General features: G+C 42.9%; 1 protein-coding gene across 2 annotated transcripts in view; it reads right to left on the reverse strand.

Annotated features, from left to right (window-relative positions):
• Positions 1–342: 342 nt before the first annotated feature.
• TRPM1 (transient receptor potential cation channel subfamily M member 1) overlaps positions 343–27,803 on the reverse strand; it is a 135,372-nt gene continuing 107,911 nt past the window's right edge. For both annotated transcript variants that reach the window (XM_082254056.1, XM_082254055.1), the window contains 5 exons: positions 25,266–25,286; positions 20,741–20,885; positions 4,184–4,386; positions 1,892–2,024; positions 343–1,769 (listed from right to left, as the gene is read on the reverse strand). In XM_082254056.1, coding sequence (XP_082110182.1) covers positions 485–1,769; positions 1,892–2,024; positions 4,184–4,386; positions 20,741–20,885; positions 25,266–25,286 — 1,787 coding nt within the window. In that variant the 3' untranslated portion in view covers positions 343–484. The remainder of the gene's footprint in view (positions 1,770–1,891; positions 2,025–4,183; positions 4,387–20,740; positions 20,886–25,265; positions 25,287–27,803) is intronic.

The raw sequence follows: 27,803 nt of genomic DNA on the forward strand, positions 1-27,803 counted from the left end.
ACATCATTTTTTCCCATTTTGTTTTTGTTACGGCAATTCATTTTTTCTTACATTCAGCTGTCAGCCGGGAACCCCTTTGACAGCTGATGACTCATTGGTCCTTAAGGACACGGTGGCCAGCTTCCCGCCTGCTCCTTAGCAACCAGCTATACACAGTGTGTTAAAGAGAAAAAAAACCCCGAAAAATACATGTAAACTGCATGAAAACCCGCATAAAAAAGACAGGTTTAAAACAAAAAAAAGTTTCGGAAAAACGCATCAAGCGCAGCCGCATAGATGTAAACCTAGAGTTAAAGAAACATACTTTTTACCTTAATTTTACCTTTTTTAAAAATGGTGCTCAAATTGTCAAGTATTTTTTGTTATCAATATACTTTCTGCGCTGAATTTCTGTGATATTTTATAGAAGTGTAAAAAAAAAAATCTTATAGTAATTAACGCATTCCAATTTTACTCCACTAATTTAAATAAATATGATTTAATATTAACACTCTGTTTCTGTGGATGCATTATCTTTCTTTGTTTTCGGATCATCGGCTGCGCTACCACAAGCCACTACAATATTCATGACGCTGCTTGCATGCCCCGGTCTTTCTAACTTATCCATTAAGGATCGTGATTTTCTTGAATGGCAATGTAAACTTTTTGATCTAGGAGAAGCAAAGCCACAATTCTTGTCTGACTTTACAGACAGTAAGTTTTCTGTTTCTGTCCTTTCAGTGAAAGGTGTGCAAGGAAAAGAGGCACTGTTTCCTATTTCTCCAATATCGCTCTCATCTTCTGTATCTGTTAGCAGTGGCTTAAGCTCAGCTTGAATCTCAGCCTCTGATACAATATTGGGAAGCTCTGGTGTTTGCTTTTGAGATTCTTCTCCTTTACAGCTCCAGTTGTTTTCCCAATCTTCTATAGCTGGAGTACACATCTGATCCATAATTGTGCTGTATTCCGTTGTCCAGTTGTTTACTCCACCTACTAGCTTTCCACCTTGTGTAAAGAAAAAACTTCTAGATTTGGTCATAGTTGCCTGACAAGTTTCAAATGACTGACCAGGGTAATATCGCATAGCTTTTGATTTCTCTAAGGGATAGGATATGGTAGCTTCTAGTTTTGTCCTTTCTACTGTTAAATGAGAGTTTGAAAAATCAGAAGCAGTGACTTCTGATATGGACTGGCCATTCACGATGACATCAGTTTGCTTGGCCATTTCTCCACCAGAATTGTCAGAGTTAACATTAAGGTTAGCAATTTCTGGAGTCCAGTTTTCTATGCTGGAAAGTGGTTTTGTTGGTGGAATTATTCCTAAAGTGACTTTGTTAAAATCATTTGTTACAGCATTTGCACTTGAGGCATAACGAAGACTTGCCTGCCGTGGAACAAGTTGCGTGTTTTGATCTTCTTCACCTTTCTCTACTTTCATCCCAAAAGAATATGCTTTTCTACGAAGCCCAGGAGCAGGTGACATTGAACCTGTGCTATCATCACATGGTAATTCTTCAGGTTCAACATGGTATTTATATATACTGTTTCCATCAGAACTGTTTACACTTCCTTGTCTTAAAAGAAAGGCAGCATCTACATCTGATGAAGCTCGTGAGCGTACATGGATTAACTCTGATTTGTCTATTCCTGCAAGCTTTTCAAGGGCATTAACCATTCTTCCTGAAAGTTCTTCTAGTTGAGAAAGTCGAAGGTCAACCGTCTGCAGAGAGGCCTTCATGAAATGTTCACGCTCATTCACTTCTTCTAGCCGCATGGACATATTTTCAACTCTACAACAGTAAATAAAGAGTCATTTGGAGCTCATGCAATAACAACTAGAACAATAAGGACTTTACTTAAGCCATGTGAGGTCTATTCATTTTAAGTATTTACTATTCTGAAATAAAACTACCTTTCAGAAGTGACCCGAATACGCTCATCGTTTGATGATTGTTGCTCGTCCTCCTTCTCCTGAAAGTATTCTTCCACACACTGCTCCTCAAACTCATACAGTTTTTTCAGCTCTTCTTCATTAAGAAACAACTCTGAAGGATTCAAGAAAACATTTACATCAATAACTTATTACATAAGTTAATGTAATACTGTAACTGATAAGTTAAGAGAAGTTATTACATCAGATCAGTAAAAACTGTTCCATCTGTTCCATTAAAAAAAATAAAAAAGAAAGACCTGCAGCAGCTCCAATATACCTCTCATGCCAGCCATTCTGAATGGGCAAAGCTACAGCACTTGCTTGTAAAAATGGATCTCCTTCTGCCTCACAGATACTCCTATTGGCCATTAAAGGAGAAGTATAGCCAATGCTCATTTGGCTGTACTTCTTCTATGGATCACAGGAGTGCAATTCGCTTTGCACTCCTGTGACCCGTTTTCAGCACAGAGGGGGCTGATGTGCGCTCTCTGCTGATGTGATGTCACAGATGTCAGTCCAGGCACTGCATCATTACAACAATGGAAGTTGGGATCCGCCAGGTGCTTGGACTGACACCCGGCTCAACTTCTCAGTGAGCCGGCTGCTCCCCGCGCTCCACAGCTCAGTGCTTCGAGCAAGGAGGAGGCAGAGCAGAGAGCTGCTGATTGACAGTCAGCAGCTCTCTGCTTGGGGAGCTGTCAGAACTGAGAAATTAGCGGTGTTCGATCGCTCCATTCTCAGTGTAGAGGCGTCGGGGGATAGATTCAGCATCGGACCGATGCTGCATCCACCTAGGTAAGTAGAATTGGGGGAAAACATTAAAAACCATACTTGTATGTGAACATGCCAGCTTCAACACCACTGATAATGTGCAGGCCCCTTTAGGTTCAATGTATACTTGTGTCAGGAACACCACGTCAGCTGTCAGAGAGATCATGCTAGCAGTAAGGCTCAAGCACATGCACATGTGAGGCACACACATAGGAACATACACATCAGCAAGCATGTGAATGCACAAACCTTTCTACCACAGATACCGGCACCTATTGGCCTATTAAAATCTGGGATTATTGCTGGATTGTCCTATTTAAGAATGGGAACATTGCTGGATGGTCTTTTAGCTTATATCTCTGTTATCCTTGATCTCGAATCTGTTTGACTCTGTTATTGACCTGGCCTTCATTTGACCTGCCTCTGGATTACCCCTGCCTGCTTATGTCTGCTGCCTACCTGTGTTACTGACCTCAGCCTGGACTCTTTACTAAGACTTTGTCTGTCGATTCTCTACCTCATTGCCTGCCTGCTGCCAACCTCATCTCTGGCCTTGGTGCTCCTCATCATTTGGTGCCTTCCTTCTCAACTGTTACCAAACTTGGCTTGTGACTCAACTTTGCTCTCCACTGGTCTGGGTGAAGTCAGGGTGCCCTCCTAGCTGTGCTTCTGTTTATCTGTTGCCAAGTTTAAATCTGCTATTACAGTTTCCAAGCACCTGTCCCATTCCATTGCCCTGATTGGACATAAACTAACCAAGAGGCCACCCTTATCATCTCAAGCTTCTCAATCATGTACGTGACTCTTTTTTAAAGGGGCAGAGTCACATTCACATCAGTCATAGTCATGGCCGAAGGCTTTACCCCTGCTTAGCCTCCAAACAAAAGGTCAACTCCAGTCAAACCACTGTATTTGTTTTATCTTTTGCTGTATATGTCCCAGTTGGGAAGATTTACCCCTAATTACTGTCAAGGTGTGTAGGCAATGTGGTTAAAATAAAATATAATGAAAGGCTTCATATAGAGTGGAGAGAAATTATAACTCTTGTCAGGTTTTTACTGCTGTCTGTGGCTTTCTTAGGGAGATTCACCCTCTCTATTTGTCCTGTTTACTGTTATTAACTAAATTGAAGGTGAAAGAAAATCCTTCATTTTGGGTCGTGCCCAGGACAGTAAAAATGGGGAAATTTTTCAACTGGGATACTAGTTCTGGTTAGCCTGGGTGAGGATTCCCTCACTATGAGGGTATTTTATCTCACTTCCTGTTTTGACTATGGGACAGGTAATGAAAGCAAATCTTCCCAATCAGACACAGATGGCAAATAAAAAAAAAAAACTGATGGGTAATAACTGTCCTTTACTCTATCCGAAAAAAAAAAAAGGGCTTTATTTCTTCTTTAATAAAAAAAACAAAAAACAAAAAACGAATACCTGTAGAGAAAGGGATCATTTCATCACACATATATATTCAACAGGGTAAATTCTTAAGGAATAAACATACTCAGGCCTCTGTCACGCTCATCCTGCTCCCCTTCTGGTGCTTTTCTACAGCGACAGCAAAGACGTTTCAGGATGATGTACAAGTGGCTAAAGATTATCATTGGAGGAGGCAAGACAGGCCGGTCGTGAAAAGTCATAATGAGCTGGTAACGCTGGAACTTCCACACTTGGTTTGAAATAGACTTTACTTCAAAAAAGGTGTTACTATGAAAAAAAAATAACAGAATATAGAAAGTATGATCGATACTCAAAAACTCCAAAACAAATAGTTTGTAACAGTTTATACACTATATTACCAAAAGTATTGGGACGCCTGCCTTTACACGCACAGGAACATTAATGGCATCCCAATCTTAGTCTGTAGGGTTCAATATTGAGTTGGCCCACCCTTTACAGCTATAACAGCTTCAACTCTTCTGGGAAAGCTATCTGCAAGGTTTAGGAGTGTGTCTATGGTAATATTTTTTACCATTTACCCAGAAGCGCATTTGTGAGGTCACTGATATTGGAGAGAAGGCCTGGCTCACAGTCTCAAAGGTGTTCTTTTGGGTTGAGGTCAGGACTCAAGTCAAGTTCCTCCACCCCAAACATTCATGTCGTTATGGACCTCGCTTTATGCACTGGTCCCTATCATTTGATAGAGGGGGGATTATGGTGTGGGTTGTTTTTCAGGGGTTGTACTTGGCCCCGTAGTTCCGTGAAGGGAACTCTTAAGGCATCAGCATACCAACACATTTTGGACAATTCCACACTCTCAACTTTGTGGGAACAGGTTGGGGATGGACCCTTTCTGTTCCAACATGACTGCGCACCAGTGCACAAAGCAAGGTCCATAAAGACATGGATGAGTGACTTTGGGGTGGATGAACTTGACTGGCCTGCACCTCAACCTGATAGAACACCTTTGGGATGAATTAGAGCGCAGACTGTGAGCCAGGCCTTCTTTCCAACATCAGTGCCTAACCTCATAAATGAGCTTCTGGAAGAATGGTTAAACATTCCCATAGACACACACCTAAGCCTTTTGGACAGCCTTCCTAGAAGAGTTAAAGCTGGTTAGCTGCAAAGTGTGGGCCAACTCAATATTGAACCCTAGGGACTAAGACTGGGATGCCATTAAAGTTCATGTGTGTGTGTAAGCCTGTTAACCACTTCTGGACTGGAAGGTTTAACCCCCTAATGACCAGGCCATTTCTTGCGATACGGCACTGCGTTACTTTAACTGATAATTGCGTGGTCGTGCAATGCTGTACCCAAAAAAAAAGGATGTCCCTTTTTTTCCCACAAATAGAGCTTTCTTTTGGTGGTATTTGATCACCTGCGTGATTTTTATTTTTTTGCGCTATAAAAAAAAAATAGCGACAATTCTGAAAAAAAAAACAAAACAATATTTTCTATTTTCTGCTTTAAAACATTCCCAATGAAAAAAATTGGAAAAATCTAGTTTTTTCATCATTTTAGGCCAATATGCATTCTGCTACATATCCCAATAAGTGTATAGTGATTGGTTTGCGCAAAAGTTATCGCGTCTACAAACTAGGGAAAATATTTATGTCATTTTTATTTATATATTTATTATTTTACTAGTAATGGCTGCAATCAGTGATTTTTAGTGGGACTGAGACATTGCAGCGGACAGATCAGACACCTAACTGCCATTTTTGACATTTTTGGGGGAAACAGTGACAGTACTGCAGTAATCAGTGCTAAAAATATGCACTTTTACTGTACTAATGACACTGGCAGGGAAGGGGTTAACACCAGGGGCGATCAAAGGGTTAAATGTGTCACTAGGGGGTGCTTTCTAACTGTGTGGGGGATGGGCTTGCTGGATGAAGAGGAGGAACACAGGATCCCCGTGTTTATTATTGATAGAACAGCGGTCTGCCCTGTTTACATCAGCAGACCGCTGTTCTGTCTCCACGGGGAGTGATCACAGGTGCCCGGCAGACATTGCGGCCGCCAGACCAGCTGATTGGCTCCCCCTGTTGCCAATCGGCACGTGCACGAGCCTAGAGTGGCACGCGTGTGCCGCCACTAGCTGTCCTGCGAAACGACGTACATGTACGTCATTTCACAGGACAGAGCCGACCTGCCGCAGTATAAGTACAGCGGCTGGTCGGCAAGTGGTTAAGAAAGAAAACATCAATATTGTTAGGACTCCAAAACCTATTGCTGAAAAATGTACATGTATTATGAACTGTTAGGAGTTCTAAATTAAAGACATAAACAGAACAACAAAAAGAATAACTATGTTTAATACTATATTCAAAAATTAAAACAGGCAAACACTAAAAATATAATAGGGTGACATTATAAAATGGAAAAAATGGAAAAGCATAGGGGAACTAATACTGTATATATTTGTAAATATGCTATTATTAAAGCAGATCTATCAATAGCTTTAAATGTCTACATACATTCCTAAAAAAAATCACAAGATATTGTAACTGTGTTTAAAAACCTGCAACTTTTATTAATAAAAGGTAGTCTAGAGCTCCAGTAAAATGACTGTGTCTAGGCCTGAGAGGACCATTTTGGTGAGAATGACATCAACTTCTGCTTCAGGGAGGAGGAAAGCATCAGTAAATTGGTGATACGTGAGGAGATTGAGAGAAATGTTTGCAAGTCAAAGGCATAGAGATGGTATCGGAAGCTGCAGAAAGTTATTAACTGTCCCAGGGAAGAAGTGTAGAAAAAGAATAGAAGCGGCCGGAGAATAGAGCATGGGGGACCCCAATGGAAAGAGAAGGAGGAGATAGGTTTGTATGTGACAATGAAGGTGCACTGAGATAGGTAGGAGGAAACCCAGGAGAAGAGAGTCAGAGATGTCAAAGAAGTGGAGCATTTTGAGGAGTGGAGCATAAATTTTTTAAATGGCATTTTAAAGGATGTAAAAGTTTTAAGCTTGAAATAGTGAGAACACTGCAGAAAAGAATTCCCGCAGTTTAAACTCATATTGTAAGTATTTTGACAAAAATGTTACTAGGAAGTAAAAAAATAACTGCCAAACGATTTAAACAAGCGTTTTTGCACTTGAGCACCTGCTTTGAAACTACAGCAACACGAGGACTTTCGAAAAGAACAGAAACTACCACGGAACTGATCAAGTGACTTTTTTCTAATTCATTGCCTTCTAAAAATAGAAAACATCCTCTAAAAGATTCTGTAATCTTCTAAATAGCATTTTATTAACATTGGTTTATGGCTAATGGTTTGTGGCTAGAAAAAGTGAGAATAACTCACATGGTTTCAATTGCAATTGGGAAGTATTTTTTTATTTTATTTTTTTTTAAACGCTGTTGCTAGAAAAGTAAAAATAACTGCCAAAAGATTTAAACTAGCATTTTTACAGATGAACTCTTGTTCTGGAATGACACCAGAATGGGTTTTTTAAGAAGAAAACAAACTGTCATGAAACTGCCCATCTTACTTTATGAAAGTTAATGAAAATACATTTTTAGCACAGAAAACTGCAAAAAAATATTCTCATGGCTGACAGTTGTCACCAGAAAGCTAAAAATAACTGAAAAAAAGATTGAAATGAATATATTTGCACTTGAACAACTTGAACACCTGTTGCAGAACCACACCACAAGAAAACTTTTTAAAATATTAAAAACTGCCACTAAACTGCATAACTGACTCTCTAAAATCTTTTAAATGGCAGAATTTATGGTTTTTAATTAGAAACCGAGATAAAACCACAGTGTCAGTAGAGCAATAGATATAGTCACTAGGGCAGTGGTGTGTGTTTAGGGGGAGGGGGTTCAGCGGGTGCGCTCGTCCCAGGCGCAACTTTTAGAGAGGTTCAGCAATATGTCCTGTGTTGTCTCAAGCAGGAGTTGACTTACCATTCGGGTGGTAGCGAGCAACCAATAGCACTCATTATCCAAATATGAGGGAGGACCTGCTCCCCCTCCCATCCACCTTTAGCCAGTCAGCAAGCACTGCAACCCCCCATTAAGCCCACCACATTTGACTGTAAACAGATCCTAGATGCTGGAGTGGGGCTGAATAGGAGTGCTTGGAGTGAGAAACGCACAGTACTTTCAAGAAGGTACAATCAGAACTACACTAAAACAAATCCTGCAGCACACAGCAGTCTCTAGCTGAAATAACTGAAGATCGTGGGAACTTGGAAGCAATGTCACAGTGTCACATGTAATACTGGCCAGCTACAGTGTCTTTAAGATATCTATGTGTTCAGGCATTGAGCAGTGTGGAGGTTAGACATAATACATACAGATCAGAGAACGTCTCCCCTTTGCCTTGTCTCACTTGTTACTCTTTTTATAGCGGCATAACCTAAGCTGCCTGGATTTCTTGAAGACGCTGCAACCGGCCAGCATTTCATGTGACCAGTGACACATGGCTGCTGAGGATCAGTTCTTTATTTTCAGCTATTTAGCCAGTGTTGTGTGAGTGCTGCAGGGTTTGTTTGAGATTGCCTTTGTACACAGGGCAGTGCTGTATATTGGCCTAGACCGACAAGGCTCAGGCCTAGTGCGGCACTTTGCAGGGGGCGGCAAAAACGTCCCCCCTTCTCCACCTTAGACTCTATTGGCCACTGGTTGCTAGAGCTGCCTGGCGTCTAGCAAGCAATGACATCATGGCTGTGACTCCCTGGCCCTGCCCATAATTCAAAGTAATAGAGGATTTAACTTCTTCCTCCCCACGCCTAGTGCACCTAGGGCCCAAAGAGTCCTGCTGGTCTGGTAATGGCGAAGTGCAGAGCAAAATCCGCCGCCGTCAGCAGCGGCGTTCTCACAGAGCAAGCCGGAGGTTGGCCGGCCGGCAGGCCCACCCTGGAGGCTGGCTAGAACCAAGAGCCCAGGAGGGAGAAGACCTTCACTGCCACGGCACTGCCCTGTCCTGAGCAGCAGCAGCTGCAGCATCCCTGGCGCTTCGCCGAGCCTGCACTCCTTCTCAAACCTCCTCTCCGCTCCCAGCTGGGACATCAACAGGAAGACAGGCTGACAAAGGGCCCAGAGGACGAGGAAGGGCGGGGTGCATTACACACACCTACCCACAGACAGGGGGGCACAGGAGGGACTGCAGGCAGGGCTCGGGGGTCTCCCACCCCCTTCCTTTCATCTTTCCCCCCCTCACCCTCCCGCACCCCCCCCCACCCCCTCTCACCCCTGCTTTTGTGAGATCTCAGGGGTTCAGGCAGTCCTTCAATTTAGGAGTCACATTCAATAAACAGGAAGGAGTGGGACAAATTTACATAGGAGTGGGGGGGCACCCAATTTTAGTCTTGCCTAGGGCAGCACAAAACCAAAATACACCACTGACACAGGGCAGTTGAAAACCTTTTCTGAACAATGGAAACTTGACAGCTGGAAAACAATGGTGAAAAGCGTCTGTTTTCAAGCTTTTACATAACAAGTTTATGCGAGTTTAGCAGCGATTATAAGCGTTGGGGTTAGAAGCGTTTTTTAAAAATAACTTTAGGAGACCCTCCCAAATACCCGCAATTCATGCCATACCTGGGGTGGGAGGCTTCCTGTTGCAGAGAGGCACCCACGCCATCTTGGCACGGTGAGTACGTTCTGTGTGGGGCCTCTGTCTGGGGATGACAGTCTGCTGGTGTCTGTGCTCTCCCCCTCATATCTGTGTGTTCTGGGGCTCGCATTCCTCCTGGTCCCTGCGGGGGCACTATCACGTCCAGGACGCGCTGTGGGGGGTTGTTGGGGTCCCTAACCCCTGTGGCACTGTTTTTCTGTGTTTTTACTGGGGTACAGGCATGTGTGGGCGGGCCGCAGGGGTGAAATACAGCGGGTCTGCCATTTTGGGTATGGGCGGCTGCTCTGGCTTCACTGAGGGCTCTTCAGCAGCCATTTTCTATGTAGTGTATCGCGCCCTTCGGGCGTCATCTTGTGTGGGGCATGTTTGCTTTTTACATGTGTTTGGCGGACATTTTCCCGGAGCCTCCCATTGATTCCTATGGGCAGCCATTTTTCTTTAGCCCGAGTCCTATTCAGCCTCTAGCGGTGTGACATCACTTCCTTTCCTCATGCAGACCGATCATCAGCAAGCGTGGTAACACTTCTGGGGGTCTTTTATTGCTGTTTTTTGGGGGATATCTCCTGGCTATCAGTTTTATTCCTACCTGTGGGGTATTTTAGTCTAGTTCCTATCACGGTGCATTGCGGTGGGGTTGCCGCTATCGCGATTTAAAGGGCCAGTGCCATAAAAGCTCTTATGGAGTCCGAGGACAGCAAATTCCCCCCAGCTTTGGTGGATGATTCAGGTAAGTCTGAATCTTCTGTGATTACCTTGGAAAGGAGGATATCTTTGAGCCACGAGTCAGAGAGGATCTTCTGTGGTGGCTCCGGTCTCCGGCTCTGACGGAGGGGAAATCCTTCCGGCCATTGTTGTGGACGGTGGAGACCACGGACGCCAGCCTGTCGGGCTGGGGTGGTGTCCTGGGCACTCTGTCTGCCCAGGGCACTTGGCTGGAGGAGGAATCCTCCCTGCCAATAAACATCTTGGAACTGCGAGCGATCAGACTGTGTTTGCTGCGTTGGTCGGATCATCTGCGGGGCCGCCCTGTACGGGTGCAGACGGACAACGCCACTGCGGTTGCTTACATCAATCACCAAGGGGGCACCAGGAGTGCCTGGGCGGCCCAGGAAGTGACCAAAATTCTGTCTTGGGCCGAGACGCACGTCCCGGCGATTTCGGCAGTTCACATTCCAGGTGTGGAGAACTGGCAGGCCGATTATCTGAGCCGCTAGACCCTGGACCAGGGGGAATTGTCCCTGCATCCAGAGGTATTCCAGATGCTGTGTGCGCGATGGGGATCCCCGGATGTGTATCTGTTCGCATCTTGGCTAAACAACAAGGTGGGAAGGTTTGTGGCAAGGACGCGCGATCCTCTGGCAGACGCCTCGGATGCGCTGGTGGTGCCTTGGAATCGGTGTCGCCTGATCTATGCCTTCCCCCCCGATTCAGTTGTTGTCCAGGTTCCTTCGCAGGTTGGTCTCGGAACCGAAGTTGGTGATTCTGGTGGCCCCGGACTGGCCGCGCCAGCTCCCGTTACGAGATGATCTGCTGTCTCAGGGGCCGATCTTCCATTCTGCTTTACAGTCGCTGGCTTTAACGGCGTGGCTGTTGAAACCCAGGTCCTGAGAGATCGGGGTCTCTCGTCGGAGGTCATTCCTACTCTGCTCAAGGCTAGGAAGGCCTCGTCCGGAAAAATCTATTACCGTACCTGGAAGGCTTATTTTGCCTAGTGTGAATCCAGGGGCGTTCATCCTCACTTCTTTTTCGATGGTGAGGGTGTTGGCCTTCCTACAATCTGGTGTGCACCAGCGTCTTGCACTGACCACGATTAAGGGTCAGTTATCTGCACTGGCAATTCTTTTCCAGCGCCCTTTGGCGTCAAATTCTTTGATACGCACCTTTATTCAAGGGGTGCGTCATTTGGCTCCTCCTTGGAGGGCGCCTTTGCCTCCTTGGGACTTGAATTTGGTCCTGTCCGTTTTGCAACGTCCTCCCTTTGAGAACATCAGGGAGATTCCTCTGCCTGTGCTGTCACGAAAGGTTGCCTTTCTGGTGGCGATCACATCTGCCCGCAGAGTGTCGGAATTGGTGGCTCTGTCTTGCCGCTCCCCTTACCTGGTGGTTCATAGGGATAAGGTGGTCTTGCGACCTAACCAATCTTTCCTTCCTAAGGTGGTTTCTGATTTTCACCTTAACGAGGATATTGTCTTGCCTTCGCTGTGTGTGAATCCTCAGCATCCTAAGGAGTTTGCTTTGCATTCCTTGGATGTGGTCCAGGCGATCAGGGTGTACCTGTCGTCTACTGACTCCTTCAGGAAGTCGCATTCTCTCTTTGTCCTTCCCGAGGGCCCTCGGAAGGGTATGGCTGCGTCTGCGGTAACCATTTCAAAATGGATCAGACAGATGATTGTACAGGCCTATTTAATTAGGGAATGGGTTCCACCCTTTCCTGTCAAGACGCACTCTACCAGAGCGGTGAGTGCGTCCTGGGCTTTCCGACATCAGGCTTCGGTGGCCCAGCTGTGCAAGGCAGAGACTTGGTTGTCTGTGCACAGCACACCTTTTCCAAATTTTACAAACTTGACGTTTTGGCGGATGCCTCCTTTGGCCGCAAAGTCTTGTGCGTGGCCGTGCCTTGAGGGGGACATGGCATTGCCTGTCCCTGTCTATTGGGATTGTTTTTTCCCCTTTGTTTGATTTGCTTTCCTGGGTTTGTTGCTCCTGTTTAGCTTTCTTGTTACCCAGAGTTTACCTTTCTGGTTCAGATAAGGTTCCTTTCTCTGACCTGGGTGCTGCATTGCCTTTTGTGACGGTTGCGCTTCCCACCCCTCATGTCTACACTGCTTTGGGACAGCCCATTGGTGAAGACTATTTGAGGGGCGGCGACTGTCAGAGGACGTAAGAGAAAACAGAATTTTTGTAAAATCTTACCGTAAAATTCCTTTCTCTGAGTCCTCTGACAGTTGCCGCCCTCTTTTGGGGTTTTTTGGACTATGTACTGCTTGCTACCAAACTGAGTTGGGAATTCTGATAGCAGGGGGGTATTGGACCAGTGGGACAGCTCCCTACAGGTGTGTCTTTGCAAATTGCTTTGTTTTTAACAAGTCTTATGCCTAGCTTGCTCCTAAGGATAAGAGGTCAATACCCATTGGTGAAGACTATTTGAGGGGCGGCGACTGTCAGAGGACTCAGAGAAAGGAATTTTACGGTAAGATTTTACAAAAATTAATTTTTTTTTGTGAAGAATCAACAACAAGTGGGACACAATCATGAAGTGGAATGAAATTTATTGGATATTTCAAACTTTTTTAACAAATACAAAACAGAAAAATTGGGCGTGCAAAATTATTCAGCCCCCTTAAGTTAATACTTTGTAGCGCCACCTTTTGCTGCGATTACAGCTGTAAGTCGCTTGGGGTATGTCCCTATCAGTTTTGCACATCGAGAGACTGAAATTTTTGCTCATTCCTCCTTGCAAAACAGCTCGAGCTCAGTGAGGTTGGAATGAGAGCGTTTGTGAACAGCAGTTTTCAGTTCTTTCCACAGATTCTCGATTGGATTCAGGTCTGGACTTTGACTTGGCCATTCTAACACCTGGATATGTTTATTTGTGAACCATTCCATTGTAGATTTTGCTTTATGTTTTGGATCATTGTCTTGTTGGAAGACAAATCTCCATCCCAGTCTCAGGTCTTTTGCAGACTCCATCAGGTTTTCTTCCAGAATGGTCCTGTATTTGGCTCCATCCATCTTCCCATCAATTTTAACCATCTTCCCTGTCCCTGCTGAAAAAAAGCAGGCCCAAACAATGATGCTGCCACCACCATGTTTGACAGTGGGGATGGTGTGTTCAGGGTGATGAGCTGTGTTGCTTTTACGCCAAACATAACGTTTTGCATTGTTGTCAAAAAGTTTGATTTTGGTTTCATCTGACCAGAGCACCTTCTTCCACATGTTTGGTGTGTCTCCCAGGTGGCTTGTGGCAAACTTTAAACGACACTTTTTATGGATATCTTTAAGAAATGGCTTTCTTCTTGCCACTTTTCCATAAAGGCCAGATTTGTGCATTATACGACTGATTGTTGTCCTATTGACAGAGTCTCCCACCTCAGCTGTAGATCTCTGCAGTTCATCCAGAGTGATCATGGGCCTCTTGGCTGCATCTCTGATCAGTCTTCTCCTTGTATGAGCTGAAAGTTTAGAGGGACGGCCAGGTCTTCGTAGATTTGCAGTGGTCTGATACTCCTTCCATTTCAATATTATCGCTTGCACAGTGCTCCTTGGGATGTTTAAAGCTTGGGAAGTCTTTTTGTATCCAAATCCGGCTTTAAACTTCTCCACAACAGTATCTTGGACCTGCCTGGTGTGTTCCTTGTTCTTCATGATGCTCTCTGCGCTTTAAACGGACCTCTGAGACTATCACAGTGCAGGTGCATTTATACGGAGACTTGATTACACACAGGTGGATTCTATTTATCATCATTAGTCATTTAGGTCAACATTGGATAATTCAGAGATCCTCACTGAACTTCTGGAGAGAGTTTGCTGCACTGAAAGTAAAGGGGCTGAATAATTTTGCACGCCCAATTTCTCAGTTTTTTATTTGTTAACAAAGTTTGAAATATCCAATACATTTTGTTCCACTTCATGATTGTGTCCCACTTGTTGTTGATTCTTCACAAAAAATTACAGTTTTATATCTTTATGTTTGAAGCCTAAAATGTGGCAAAAGGTCGAAAAGTTCAAGGGGGGCGAATACTTTCGCAATGCACTGTAGTTCTCCCAAGCAGCAGCTGAAAGACGGCTGGAGGGAGGGGAGTAGAAGCCAGCTTTCAGCTGTTGCAGGGAGGGGGGGGGACTACAGGGGTTAACTTTCAGTAAATGTTGCCCCTGCCATACCTTCTGTCAAGGTTCCCCTTCTTTTTGCTTGTCAGGGCGTGCAGCATGCTAAGCTGTTCCTTCCCTGCGCCACTTAGCGTATGTGGGAGGAGCAGTTCAGGAGTCAGCAAGGAAGATTATTTATTTGCAAAGTTTTATAGCAAAACTTAAGGGAAGCAGTTTTTTTTTAACATTTTCAGTCTATTTTTCCATTATACTGTATAGTAAAAAAACTAAAAATCCAATGGTGCCTAAAAACTAAATTAACAAAAATCGAATTATAATATATAAAATTTATTTCGGTACAGTGTTGCATGACCAATAAGTAAATGTCACTCAAATCACAATGCTCAAAATGCTCTAACTCTGAAAAATGCTAAAAAAAAGTGAAAAAACACGGCTTTTGAGCGTTTAAGAGAGTTTTTGAGCCATAAGCATTTGTGGGAGTTTAGTTTTTCTAAGAAAAAGCTAAAAAACGCAAATTCTAAAAAACACTGAAAAATGCTAGTGCAAAAACGCTGCAAACCGCTAAAAAACTTTTTTAGTAGCATTCTACAGCTAAAGGTGCTGGCATTTTTATAACGTCCAGTGTGCATGAGGCCCAATAGTCCCAGGCTGTCATGCTGATACTATGGCTTCAATTCAATTGGGTCTCTGACATATAGAGATAAGAGGGATGGTTTACTAAAGCAAATGCTTAGTGAATAAAGTGAAGTTCTGCTGACTTCCATCATCCAAGTATGTGCAAGCAAAATTTCAGATTTTTTTATTTTCCTTGCACATGATTAGAATTTCTTTCCAATGTGAAATTTTACTCCATTCACTAAGTTCTGGGGAAAATTCCCTTGCAAAATGCAGCTTCCCTTAAAAATGAACAACAGCTTATTTGCCTTTAATAAATCAGTTAAAAAGAATTATTTTTAATTTTTGACACACATTTACATTGTAGGCCACCAAGTGAACCTATATACACAGAAACATCTTCAGTCAGTTACAGAAAGCAGAAACACCGGAAAATAGATAATTTCAAAGAAAATGTTATCCTTCATTTTTACAGCTGGGTCTGCGACTTAAAAACTATTAAAGCCAGACACAACCAATCAATTTTCAGCAGCTCCCATACTTTTCTCATGACAGAGCCATTTTTAATGCATTCTATGAAGACTACAGAAAGGCTGGGGAAAGATAAGGGGCTCAGTAAGGGTAAGCACACTATAGCTACACTTGCCCTTTAGTTAAAGAATAAGTTCATCTTTGGTAATGTTATATCTGTATTTGAGGTGTAACATGTTACTAAACAGCACCTGTCCCCCGCTGTGACAGCAGGCAGGGGATCTTCTTCCCGCACTCACTGTCACAATTTTAGAATAGCGTGGCCAAGTTCTGAGAATGAATGAACTACAACTATCATCTGTCATTCCAGCAGACATCTTTTATTTCTCAATGAACTGAGTGGGTGCTGGTGAGCACTTTCATCGTTTATTGATCTTCCTGCTCTCCTGTAATTGTCTGCCCATATAGGGGCAGGCTGCTATACTGCGATCCTGCAAGAGCCTGGCATTGCACTTGTGACCTGCTAATCGTGGGTGCAATGCTTTGCAGGTGCCAGTAAAAAAAATGAAAAAATGTAAATTTTTGCATTATGCTTTTTTTTCTTTTTTTTCAAGGTGAACAGAGACTTTTATAGTATATTACAAAATGATTATTCAGCTAGTGTTAAACCGGTGCTGACAGCAGATGGTGGTCTTCCATATGAATGCAGTGTTTATGTTGCCTTAAAAAATGCCTTCATTAGAAGCATTAATGTTTATTCAGGCTGCACACTGCTTTCTTAATAAGCTTACATTACCATCTGCTTTCTTATAAACAGTAATTGCCTGGTTTCTGTAGGCCACCAAGTAAACCTATGTACACACAAACGTCTTCAGTCAGTTACAGAAAGCAGAAACACCAGAAAATTGTTTATTTTAAAGAAATGGTTATCGATACTTTGATGCTCATTGTAATAGTTTCTGCAGAGGCGTAACCAGAACCTTCAGGGCCCCAGTGCAAGAAACCATGTAAGGGCCCCTGGACCCCTGGCCGGGGCCCTTCCCTTCAAGCCTGGGGCTCTTCCCACTGATCCTGGGGCTCTTTGCTCTCGTTGCGGGCCCTTTATTACGGTCCCGCAGCGGGACCCTTTCACAAGTTCTGCAGTGGGCCCCCTTCCTGCCATCTTGGGGCCTCCCCACGGTGGTGGAATGCCAGGGTTCGGTCACAAGTGGGACCTTTGGGATCCTGGAAGTTCACCCACTGGTGTCAGTAGTTTTTATTTTTTGGTATTTTAATGGTATTATTTTTTATCATTTTATTTTATTTTTTTACAATGTCACTGACTATGACTCTGTCCATTCAGAAAAGGAAGGAGCTGGTAAAGCATACAGAGGAACCAATCTCCTCCATTTTCCTCGGGCAGCTACAGGAGGAAAAAGGTAGACAGTGATTCCTCTACATGCTGCCCCCGTCGCCCCTCCTATCCAGGTGTACAGGGGAGCTGCACAGGCCCCCTTGAGCATGGGGCCCGGTTGCAATTGCAACCCCTGCAACCCCTGTAGTTACGCCCCTGAGTTTCTGCTTGATTATAATTATCTTAGTTATGAAGGAAATCACTACAACTTATATCTAATATAAGCTGTACTTTATACAGTGGGTCTGATTTACTAAGACTGGAGCGAGCAAAATCTGGTGCAGTTCTGCATAGAAACCAATCAGCTTCCAGGTGTTTTTTGTCAAAGTCTAACTGAAGAAGCTGAAGTTGGAAGCTGATTGGCTACCATGCACAGCAGCACCAGATTTTGCACTCTCCAGTTTTAGGAAATCAGCCCCACTATGTCTAAATGCATTTCTTTTGGTGTGTAAAAAGACAAACATGAATCTGGAAAGTAATTTGCCAATAAGGTCTTCCAACTCTCGTCTCTGGTTAGCAGTTTTCAGTTAGCAAACTAGACAAGTAAATATCCCCTGCGCTCAGAAAGTGCATGTAGGCCAGAGAGGCATTGACTGTACCATAAGCATCAAAGGACTTGCTGCCCTCTGGGGATGATGGGTATCCACACAAACTGAAAGCAAAAAGACAAGAGGAAGAGGGTTCTCCCTCGAAATGCGTTAGCATCACGGTCCTGTGGTCTCTGGATAGCTGAAGGGACTCTCTTTTTTACTTGTATATAGCGTACTCTTGTGAGTAGAAAATATCTTGTTTTAACAATTTAAATATTTTATGGTATTGCACTTGGTCGATGCGCCCTTCTCTTGTCTTTTTGCTAGCAGTTTTCAGTTACCAGTTTACTGGTAAGGCCCCATGAACATCTGCGTGTTGCGCTAATGTGTGTTTTTTGGCATGTTTTACATGCAACAGCAAAGCACAGCCTATGCACTTAAATGGGCTGCCCTATGCAAGACAAATATGCCAAAGAAGCTCCTGCACCTTTTCGGGTGGTGAGCTTGCACTTTTTTTACTGTGCGTTTTTAGCATGTTTGTCGCACCTTGTGTCTCGCAACAAAATGCATATTTACTAGCTGTGCTTAACGTGGAAGTTCAGCCAAAAACAAAGTAACTAAATCTAAATATACTGGCAGCCACATTCTAAGACTAATCTATCTAAACCTGTAAAGCAAAAATCGCTCTACATATCTTTTCTGAAGCTGATCCAGTCCGGTCTCCAGCGGCGGATGCTGTGTGGAAGAGAAAGCCGACAATGGCTGGGATATGCCAGGGAAGTGATGTCACCCATAGAGGTACTATGGGGCTTCCATGGTCGGCTGCCTCTCCTGCACCCACCTACACAGAGAAGCCACCGCTGAAAGCTTAGCATGGGACCTTACTGCATCAGCTAAGCTTCAGAAAAGGTATGCAGAGCGATTTCTGCTTTACAGGGCTACATAGATTAGTCTTAGAATGTGGCTGTGAGTATATTTAGAGTTAGTTCGTTTTGGCTGAACTTCTACTTTAAGGTACCATTAACAGTTAGGGGAAACACAAGCGCAACACGTTTTTCCCATGCAAAAAAAAATCCTATATACATTTTCAGAATGCGCAGGTGCAAATGGGGTCTTTTGTGTATTCAGACCACAGAGATTACATTCAAAGTACTGTAAACTATATTGATAAACAGACTTTCATCTTTTGTAGGGTCAATATAGTCAGAGAAACAATAAAAATTCAGATTCATTGCTAAGAGTTACTACATTTTGGGCTCTGCCTTAGAGTATAAGCTTGAAAAAAATGGTAATTGCATTTGTGATCTCTGTTTCAGCTATGATACACACTCTTAAAGAGTAACTCCACTCTTGTTGAAAAGAAAACATTCCCCTGTGGGTGATCTGTGTACATTGCAGGAATTTTAACAAACTTTGTTGCAGATTTCCACCTTTTGTTACGTATTCTGAAGAAATAGCTGTATGTTTGTCTACTATGCTATGATTAAAACTATTGAACGAAACAAGTAATCTGTTTGTATCTATTATTACCTGGTAGCAAATACAGATTGAATGTGGATGTTTAGAGTTGCCCGCTTCCTATATCTTATCTGCCCTTGTTTGTCTGTGTCCACCATGTGCAAAGTGAAGGAGAATATAAGTGGTTTTACAATTATCAATCAATTGCTGCACCTGCAAGGCTCTAAAGAGAAAAACTGCATTCCTTTAGACATGGTTTCTCTTTGAGAGTATTTCACTAAAAATTACATCTTGGTTGCAGGGGATGCTCAAAATCTCACTTGTATCTTAGTGCAGACTTTTGGAAAAATCAGTCAGCCAATCAGGCAAGCAGGAAATAACATATCTGGGGGGGGGGGGGGGGTTGTTTGTACACCAGCTGTGTACAGGTACCTTCAGGTTGCCATATTGCATTGCATTTTACAGACAGAAAATTACAGTGCTGCTGATTGAAAAGGAAAGGTATATTTTAATAGTATCAAATAACAATATGACTTGGGTAGAAATTGTATACACTATATTATTTTTTTTATATGCTATTTTTCCCCATGAAAGTGGAGTTACCCTTTAACCACTTCTGGACCAGAAGGATTTGCCCCCCTTAATGACCAGGCCATTTTTTGTGATTCGGCACTGCGTTATTTTAACAGACAATTGCGCGGTCGTACAACGCTGTACCTAAATAAAATTGATGAACTTTTTTTTCCACAAATAGAGCTTTCCTTTGGTGGTATTTGATCACCTCTGCGATTTTTATTTTTTGCGCTATAAACAAAAAAAGAGTGACAATTCTGAAAAAAAAACCAATATTTTTCACATTCTATTATATAACACTCCCAAAAAATTAAAAATCAAAATTTTTTAACATTTTAGGCCAATTTGTTTTCTGCTACATATTTTTGGTAAAACAAAATTTGCAAAAAGCGTATTTTGATTGGTTTGCGCAAAAGTTATTGCGCCTACTAACTACGGGAAAGATTTATGTCATTTTTATTGTTTTTTTGTTTTACTAGTAATGCGGCGATCTGCGATTTGTAGTGGGACTGTGACATTGTGGCGAACAGATCGGACACCTAAATGACATTTTTGACACTTTCGGGGGGACCAGCAACATTACTACAGTAATCAATATGGTAATACTACAGTAATAATGTGGTAAAAATATGCACTGTTACTGTAATAATGGCACTGGCAGGGAATGGGTTAACACAGTGGGTGATTAAGGGGTTAAATGTAAGCCTTGGGGAGTGTTTCTAACTGTATGGGGGTTGGGCTTTTGAAATGATCACAGAAACCTGTGATCCTATATAGAAGGATCACAGGCGCTCTGTGATCATTCCAGAGAGAAAAACGGTCATCTGTGTTTACAAAAGCTGACCGTTTTTCTCTCTCAGTGGGGAGCGATCGCAGGTGCCCGGTGGCAATCGGAGCTGCCAGCCCCGTGCATTGGAGTCCCCGCTCCCGAGTGGAGGTGGGAGCGTGCCGGCGGGGGCAGCGAGCGCTTGCCCCCTAGCTGCAGGTGCGTGACCGACGTAGAGCTACATCGGTTTGCGCAAGAGGGCCAGCCTGCCGCAGTAAATCTGCGGTGAGCGGTCCTTAAGTGGTTAAACCAGTGAGGCAGTTCTTTTACCTTATTTTATAGTACTTTATACCAAATTTTTGTGTTGCTTCATTGTTGTACTCAGTGAGAACTTACTTGAACACTGCTATTAAAAGGTTCACTAGTAGGATGTTTGCAACCAATAAATAACAGGCCATAATGGCTGGAGTGAGCCAAGCACCAGGAATACAGGGAGGAAGGCGCTTTCCATCATCATCGTACAGATTATCACCACAGGGAGCTGTAATAAAAGATAACAGGTTACTTGTTTTTGTCATTTCTGTTATAAAAAATGTTAAGCTTTTAAAGAATATGCTACGACACCTCTATTACTGGTACAGGAATTATGAAGTTTGAAGGTTTTATTGGAAAGTCTAAAGAACTGCCAGCAAATATAAGGCTGGGTTCACGCTAGCTGCGGCCAGGGCTCACGGCAGGGGGTCTGGTGTGTCCCTGTTCTCTGTTTCAGGTGCGAATCAGGTACGAATTTTTGGCTGGATTCAGACCTAAAACGGACCAGAAGATGCACAGGACCCTTTTCCAATGCGGACTATGGCCACCCCAGAGGTGTGGGAACCGGCTCCATTGAGAGCCGATCACACTGTCCTGTCATGGGAATTGGATGCAGGGAAACCTGCATCCAATTTGCATAAGTGTAAACTCAGCCTTAGTGTTTCACTAACCAAGAAGGTTTCTGTTCAAAATAATATATGTACAATAAATATGATTGTCTTTAAAGAGTGTCCCTGTGGGGCTTATACACATAATTCTATTATTTATTGCTTTAAGTCACAAACATTTCCTGTTTTCGAGAAACCACATGGTAAAAAAAAAGGGGGGGGGGGGTTGGAAATGGATCAAGAATGCTTTGTCAAGAGACAGTGAGGTGGTTTCAATTAATTTGCACACAGTTTAGGCTAAACCTGTTTTTTGGGTAGTGCTGCATGCATAAAGCAAAACTGTATGTTGTATTTTTAGAAGGGTGGAAAGGGAAGCCCTAAAACTGACACTTTGGGGTTCATTTACTAAAGGAGTAGAGGCTAATCGCTTTACCAAGTGTATGTTTGTAAGATGGAGATACCACCTTGGTTAGTTCTCTTACATCCACTGGGTGGCAATAGAGGGAAGGTCTAGATATAATAGGGGAGGGGTCTGAGAGGAGAGCGTGGAGAAGATGGAAGAAGGCATGATGGAGGAGCGTGTGGACTTCTATGAAGGGGTACACATGGTAAGGCCTATGGCCTGGGGGAAACCTAGACTATGAGTTTGAGACATTATGGCACACAGCAGCCACCCTCTCTGTCACTACTCTTAGATAGGACCAGTTATGAAATGTGAATTCTTCTTCCATAGTTATGGACCCTACATGTTTGGGACTAATGCTACCACAGATCTGGAACAGTACTTTAATAGTTGCACAGAATGTTGTTCTGAAACTATGTACAATGCTTTGCTGTTATTAAGAATTCTACACAGTAAACACCATTTTGCTTCCATGTGATACTGAGTGTGATTTGTTAAATAATTGCAGACATGATGTTTGCTTAAACAGCACAAACATATGGCCACTGCCCCCACCTATAACTGGCCTTTACAGCAAGGAGCACATGGAAGGGCAATGCACGCAAAACAAAAACAAAAAAATTCAAAGCTAAACTTACCAACCAGCCTGCTAACCAACCGAATTGCCCTGTCTATGTGTATGCGTCAAAAACAGGGGTTTAGCTTGCACCCATTTGCAAATACATGCGTAAGCTACAGAGCCCTGTCAAGGCACCCCAGTATATTCTGTAGTCCTAACTCTAAGTTTGAGAGCCTCCACAGTGGAAACACATGCAATATATTGGATAGGCAGAGGGCAGGTGAGCCTGGAGGGGACCCCCACTGGACACCCAGCACATAACACAATGTCCTAGGCTCCCCTGTGCCTTTAAGGCAGTGTTTCTCAACTCCGGTCCTCAGGGCACACTAACAGGCCAGATTTTAGGTATTACCTTGGGGAGATGCAGACTAGAATACTGCAATCACTGAGCAGCAAATGATATCACCTGTGATGTATTTCAGTTTTCTTGCAAACCTGGCCTGTTAGTGTGCCCTGAGAACCGGAGTTGAGAAACACTGCTTTAAGGATATCTATAACACATACTGTTAGACAGGACAATTCGGTTGGTTAGCAGGCTAATTGGCAAGTTGAGTTTGGAATTTCTTTGGTTTTGTTTTGCATTTGCCTAAAGGCTGCAGTAAGTCATACGATGACCCACTGACACTCAGGACCTGTCTATACAAGGATACCCCTGAAAGCAGCCAATTTGGGGATAGGAGTGGTGGTGAATAATTGCATGGGTCACTGGAAGAGGTGACTGGGTAGTTTTCCCAGGGCACTGGCTAAAATGTCTGGGAATCTATGTCGCACTGGCTCCAGCTGTAGTCTTGACTATTTGTTATTTGCATCTGGATCTATATAGTAAATGAGGCCTAAAGTGTGAAGTGGTCCTATCTGGGCCTATGGCTTGCAAGGAGAACTGATTATTAACTTTGCTGAAAAATGGTGGGACGTGGTGGAACTTCAGTGCACTCTTCCTGCGAAGTTGCTTATGTATTGGTGGCTCTTCCTGTAAGTCCAGGAAACACAGTAACTCGAGGATCTCCTTCTCAAAAACTGAGTGTAGACAACAGGATAGACTGAAATGAAGAAGGAGGCATGCTCGAGGAAACAGTTCCATGACTAATGGCTTTAGCCATGTACAGAGGGCAGGGTACGCTGAGCTGCAGTGCCTAGAAGAAGTCAGAGCACATAGAAGACACTTTAGCATCAATACCTGCAAATGTTACCATACTGGACTCAGGTTAAAGTTCTGCCCTGTGAATGACTTTGTCCTTTGCTGGGATGGACTGTTGTCCCTATGGTATCTTTTTGTTTGAGCAGACAGGGAGAGAGGCAGCTCATGACACCTCACTGCAATGAGGCAAGGATTTCTTTCTACTTAGGCGAAGGTGCATTTTGCCACCCCCCCCCCCACCGTCCTCCTGCCACCCCTTTCCCCACCATCCTTGCGCCACCCCCTTCGTCCTCCCACCAAATCCTCCACAACGGCAGTCTTGGTGCCATTTTTTTAAATTTTAGTTTACATGTGTTAAAAATAATTTTAGGCCTGAAGATTACGTAAAACCCCCAAAACATTATTTTTATTTTTTTGAAAGCAGACACCCTAGGTAAAGATACATTTTTCCGCTTAAGCTGCCTTATGGTAGAACCAACCCTGGTCTTAGAAAAAAGTTCTAGAAAGGTCTTAGAAAAAGTTAGCAGCCTTCACCATCTTAAGAGTTGCAGCAAAGAGATACAGATATTGCCAGCACCGCTAAAGTGTTGGTGGACTCCAAAACTCAATCTCTTAGTGCAGGAAGCCGTATATGCAGAGCAAAGTGAGGAGTCACAGGGCTGGGCTGCTTTGTGATTTCCCCAAGTATTCTGGGGTGGAAAATGTGCCCTGAATTGGCTTTGCTCTGACTTCCAAATCAGAAGAAATCTCTCCCATTTTGGGGAATGCGAGCCCTGCAGGAGAGATCAAATGAGTCTGTCAGGGAGGTTCCTTTTCCATGGAATGAACTGGAGCCAACTGCACCAAGTTTAAAGCGCCTAGCTCCCAGTAAAGGTTGAGTGGCAGTGTGCCTCAAGCCTAATACCCAGTTATACGTATGATGAGATGAAGATTGCCATTCTCAACAAACCCTGTCAAGCAGACTTTGGCTGAAATTATGGTGGTACCCTGTTAAGAGGTGATTCTTATCTTCCTCCAGGTCAAGGAAGAGGGTGTATACTCACCCACTTGTCCTGCTTTCAGCATTTCCTGAACTTGCATGTCCTTGTAGAGTATGAGCCAGAATTCCAGTATCTTCTGGAGGCTTTTTTTTTAAACCCTTGAGCAAGAGTAGTCCACACTTTATGAACAGTCTGTATGGGACTTCTTACAGGTATCTAGAGGGTTTCAGAACTACTTCTAGACAAACCTTACAGGTATCTAGAATGTTCCAGAACTATGTTGAAACAAATCCAGCCTTCAGAATTATCAGGAATGCTACAAGGAATTTAATGTTGTCCACTTTATTATTGTCTATATATCAAAGTAGAGTAAGGAGATTTTATAATTCTGATATAAAAAAACATGCTTTGAAAAGGGAGAATGTAAGAGGTGGTTACCGCCCTGGCTAGTTCACTTCCGCGAACTGGGTGGTGATAGAGAGAAGGCCTAGATATAGTAGAAAAGGAGTCCAAATGGAAAGTCAAGGAGTCCAGAGAGTGTGGAGAAGAGGGAAGAAGACAAGCTAAGTGAACATATACAGTGCAAAATTAACACACACTTCACAAAATGAGTATGCTCTATTCCTTTAGTAAATCAACCTCTGTGGCTCTCTCTCTTTGTATATAAAGAAAGAAAGATTTTTTGAAATACAGTATACAGCTCATATACAGTATGGGTTATAGAGAATTATTAAGTTACATAATTTACACTCACTTAGTGAGAGCCTTGAACCGTCAATATAACTGTCTGTATAACATTAGTGTGCGTGCGTGCGTGTGTCACATACAAAAACAAAGTAGAATGATAAATGGCATACTTACGATTTATCTCCATTGCATACACTGTTCAGAAGAAAAAAATAAGACAGAAAAAAGAGAAAGAGAAAAAAGGAATGAAATAGAAATACATGAAACCAACAAAAATATTAGTCTTGTATAATTAACAGATAAAAACTTTAAAAGACAAAAAAACATTGAAGCTTTCCTATGACTATAGCAGTTTCATTGCCTATGACCTTAATGATATTAAAGGGTGATTTACGATACCAGAAATTTCTATGCTTGTGTTGCAGACTATGTTTGCTGGAAAAGCCAATCAAATTATGTTGCCAAGAAAGGAGCACTTAGACATCCAGCGTTCCACTGATGAGACTAAATGACACACCTCTGCTTAGCCTGTCACTGAGTTCATGTCATTCTAACTTGAATACTGGTGGGCCCAGCATCAAGCATTCCAAACACTTGGGTTAATTTACTAAAACTGGAGAGTGCAAAATCTAGTGTAGCTCTTCAGAGAAACCAATCAGCTTCCAGGTTTTTTTTTGTCAAAGCTAATTGAACAAGCTGAAGTTAGAAGCTGATTGGCTACCATGCACAGCTGCACCAGATTTTGCACTCTCCAGTTTTAGTAAATCAACCCACCATGCAGCCTTGAGCTGTAAAGTAGGGAATGCACAATAAAAGCACTAAAGTCACTGATTTTTCCCTGTGGATTACTTAATGGCAAGATAAAAGCAAGAGTGGTTGAGACATTAGTTACATCTGTGGTTTTGGATAATATGTGACAGAATAGTTTGGGGAGAGGGGGAACAGAAACTCTTTTACATGGCTGAGCTCTTCCAGTAAACACAGGTTTGCATTAGTAGTAAAATGTACTCCATAGCAAATTAACCCTTGGAATTTTAAGTCTATGTGAAAACAGTGAATAACAACTAGTAATCTCCATTACTTGGCTGCAAGGTGAGGTAAACCTCATGTCTGCCAAATGTTCTGCAGAGTGTGTTGGTTAAAGACTTGGTTCTTGCATATCATACTGTGATTTTCCAAGTTGGTATATTTCACATACAGTCAGAAAAGTTAATTTAGCTTTACTCTAAATTGAAAGAATTGAAGTGATTGTAAAGTCTCCTTTTTTTCCCTATAAAAATAACAAACATGTCATACTTACCTATTCCTCTCGGGTCTCTTCTTCTCGAGCAGCCCAGATCCTCTTCTTCTTGGGTCCTTCTTCTGTGCTCCTGGCCCCTCCCTCCTGTTCAGTGCCCCCATAGCAAGCAGCTTGCTATGGGGACACCCGAGCCGAGTCACAGCTCTCTGTGTCCATTCAGACACTGAGCCCTGCCCCCAATCTTCCGATTGGCTAGCTGACTTTGATTGACATCAGTGGGGGCCAATGGTACCGCTGCTGTGTCTCAGCCAATCAGGAAGGGGAATCTTGGACATCGCTGGACAGAGAGCGACCTCAGGTAAGTGTTAGGGGGGCTGAGGGGGGGCTGCTGCACACAGAAGGTTTTTATTTCTTAATGCAAAGAATGCATTAAGATAAAAAATCCTCTGCCTTTACAACTCCTTTCAGTGGCTAATCCACCAAAACTTATATTTCAGTCTTTATTATATAGGGGAGAATTAATACACCAGGTGGGTTATTATATCTCTAAGTTATATCTCTGCAGATCTCTGTATTTGATTTTGTGGGACAGCACACCTGTTGTGGCCATTTTGAGAGTGTTCTAATCTCTGTACTGCATTTTTATTTTATACTCTAGTCTAGACAATGCCACAAGAGGAGCTGCAGCATACATCTGTGGATGAGAACACCTTAATGTCACCGATAGCCAGAAAATACAGCAGGGAGATCTCTCTGTTAGAATATCCTAGGAAACCAGGGCTAAAATCACTTTTGGGTAGACTGACTATTTAATGTGCACCTGTGCAATGCCCACACGGAAAGAGCATGTGGGCATTGGACAGATGTAATCTAGGATCACATAAAGTATAACAAAAGGCAACGCTTTTTCTTTATGTGAAAAAAATAGTCCTATTTGGACTATCTACAGTGCGTGCTATGTTTATAAATAAACCTCAAATAAATGTGCACAATAATGTGCAAACAATGTAAATAAATACGGTGATCCCAATAATTAATCAATATTATGTAAAATAATTCATTTAAAATAAATGAATAATGTGACATGTAAATCAATATTGTGACATAAATTGCATATAACAATAAAAAAATATATATTTAAAAGTTCATCAAGTGATAGTAAATCAACAAGTGACAGTGAAAGTTCCAATTTTTTTAGGTTTTCTTCAGTGCAAAAGGATTTCTTCAAAAGTGGATTGTAAAGTGAAGGTGCTCAGTGATACTTTCCTCAATTATTGTGACTTTTATTAAAAGTGCAGGTGCTGGCTTCCTTTATCCTGTGGTATGTTAAAAGATGGGTGACTTACCAGATGTAATGGGTCTCATATATCATATGATATTGAGACCAATCACATTTGTAGGCCCTCAGGGCCACGGTAGGTCCCCTTGTGGTGCCTCCTGGATATGCAAGTATAGTTTCCTCCTCACCGTTC

Source organism: Pelophylax lessonae (genome assembly GCF_965119305.1).
Source record: "Pelophylax lessonae genome assembly, chromosome: 4".
NCBI classification, from domain to species: Eukaryota; Metazoa; Chordata; class Amphibia; order Anura; family Ranidae; genus Pelophylax; species Pelophylax lessonae.